At 22.7% G+C, this 572-nt stretch overlaps 1 protein-coding gene across 1 annotated transcript; it reads left to right on the top strand.

Moving 5' to 3' along the window:
- Positions 1 to 388, top strand: PRSY57_0019500C (CPW-WPC family protein; the record flags this gene model as incomplete). The annotated part of the gene is made up of 1 exon (XM_020114266.1): positions 1 to 388. A coding segment is annotated over one exon (388 nt), but the record flags the coding sequence as incomplete, so codon positions are not given.
- Between the last annotated feature and the right edge of the window lie 184 nt (positions 389 to 572).

Genomic DNA, 572 nt, shown 5'->3' with positions numbered 1-572 from the left:
AGCTGACTGTCCTTTTGGATGGGAAAGAAAAAAAGAAGATAAACGAGATCAGAAGAAGGATGAATATGTTTGTATATTACCAATTGAGAAACAAATATATGCAGAGGAAAATAAGTTTAATTCATTAAATAAGGAAAAATGTACAAATATATTTTTAAAAAAAAATTCCGATGAAGTTACAAAAAGAGAAATAGCGTCTGTTTGTAACACCCCTTGGCCATGTTTAAATAATGAGAAGATTTATATTTCCCATAATGTTGACCATGAACAAAAAAAAGAAAATGAAAAATTAAATGGGCCTCTTACAAATGACGGGATAATATATAAAAATGGGAAATATCAAATTGTGGAGGAGGAAAATTCTACTTTATCTGACATTATGAAGTAGAACATATGAAAAATTATAAAATAATATATATATATATATATATATATATATAATATTTTTATCAATATATAAGTTTGTTTATTTGTTTGTTTGTTTGTTCATTTTTTATTCTTTAATTTTTATTTTATAAACTTTTTTTCCCTTTAAAAATACAAAAGTGTATATATATATATATATATATTTC

Source organism: Plasmodium reichenowi (genome assembly GCF_001601855.1).
Source record: "Plasmodium reichenowi strain SY57 chromosome Unknown, whole genome shotgun sequence".
NCBI classification, from domain to species: Eukaryota; Apicomplexa; class Aconoidasida; order Haemosporida; family Plasmodiidae; genus Plasmodium; species Plasmodium reichenowi.
Note: the sequence above shows the minus strand (reverse complement) of the source record. Positions and strands in the feature narration are given on the sequence as shown.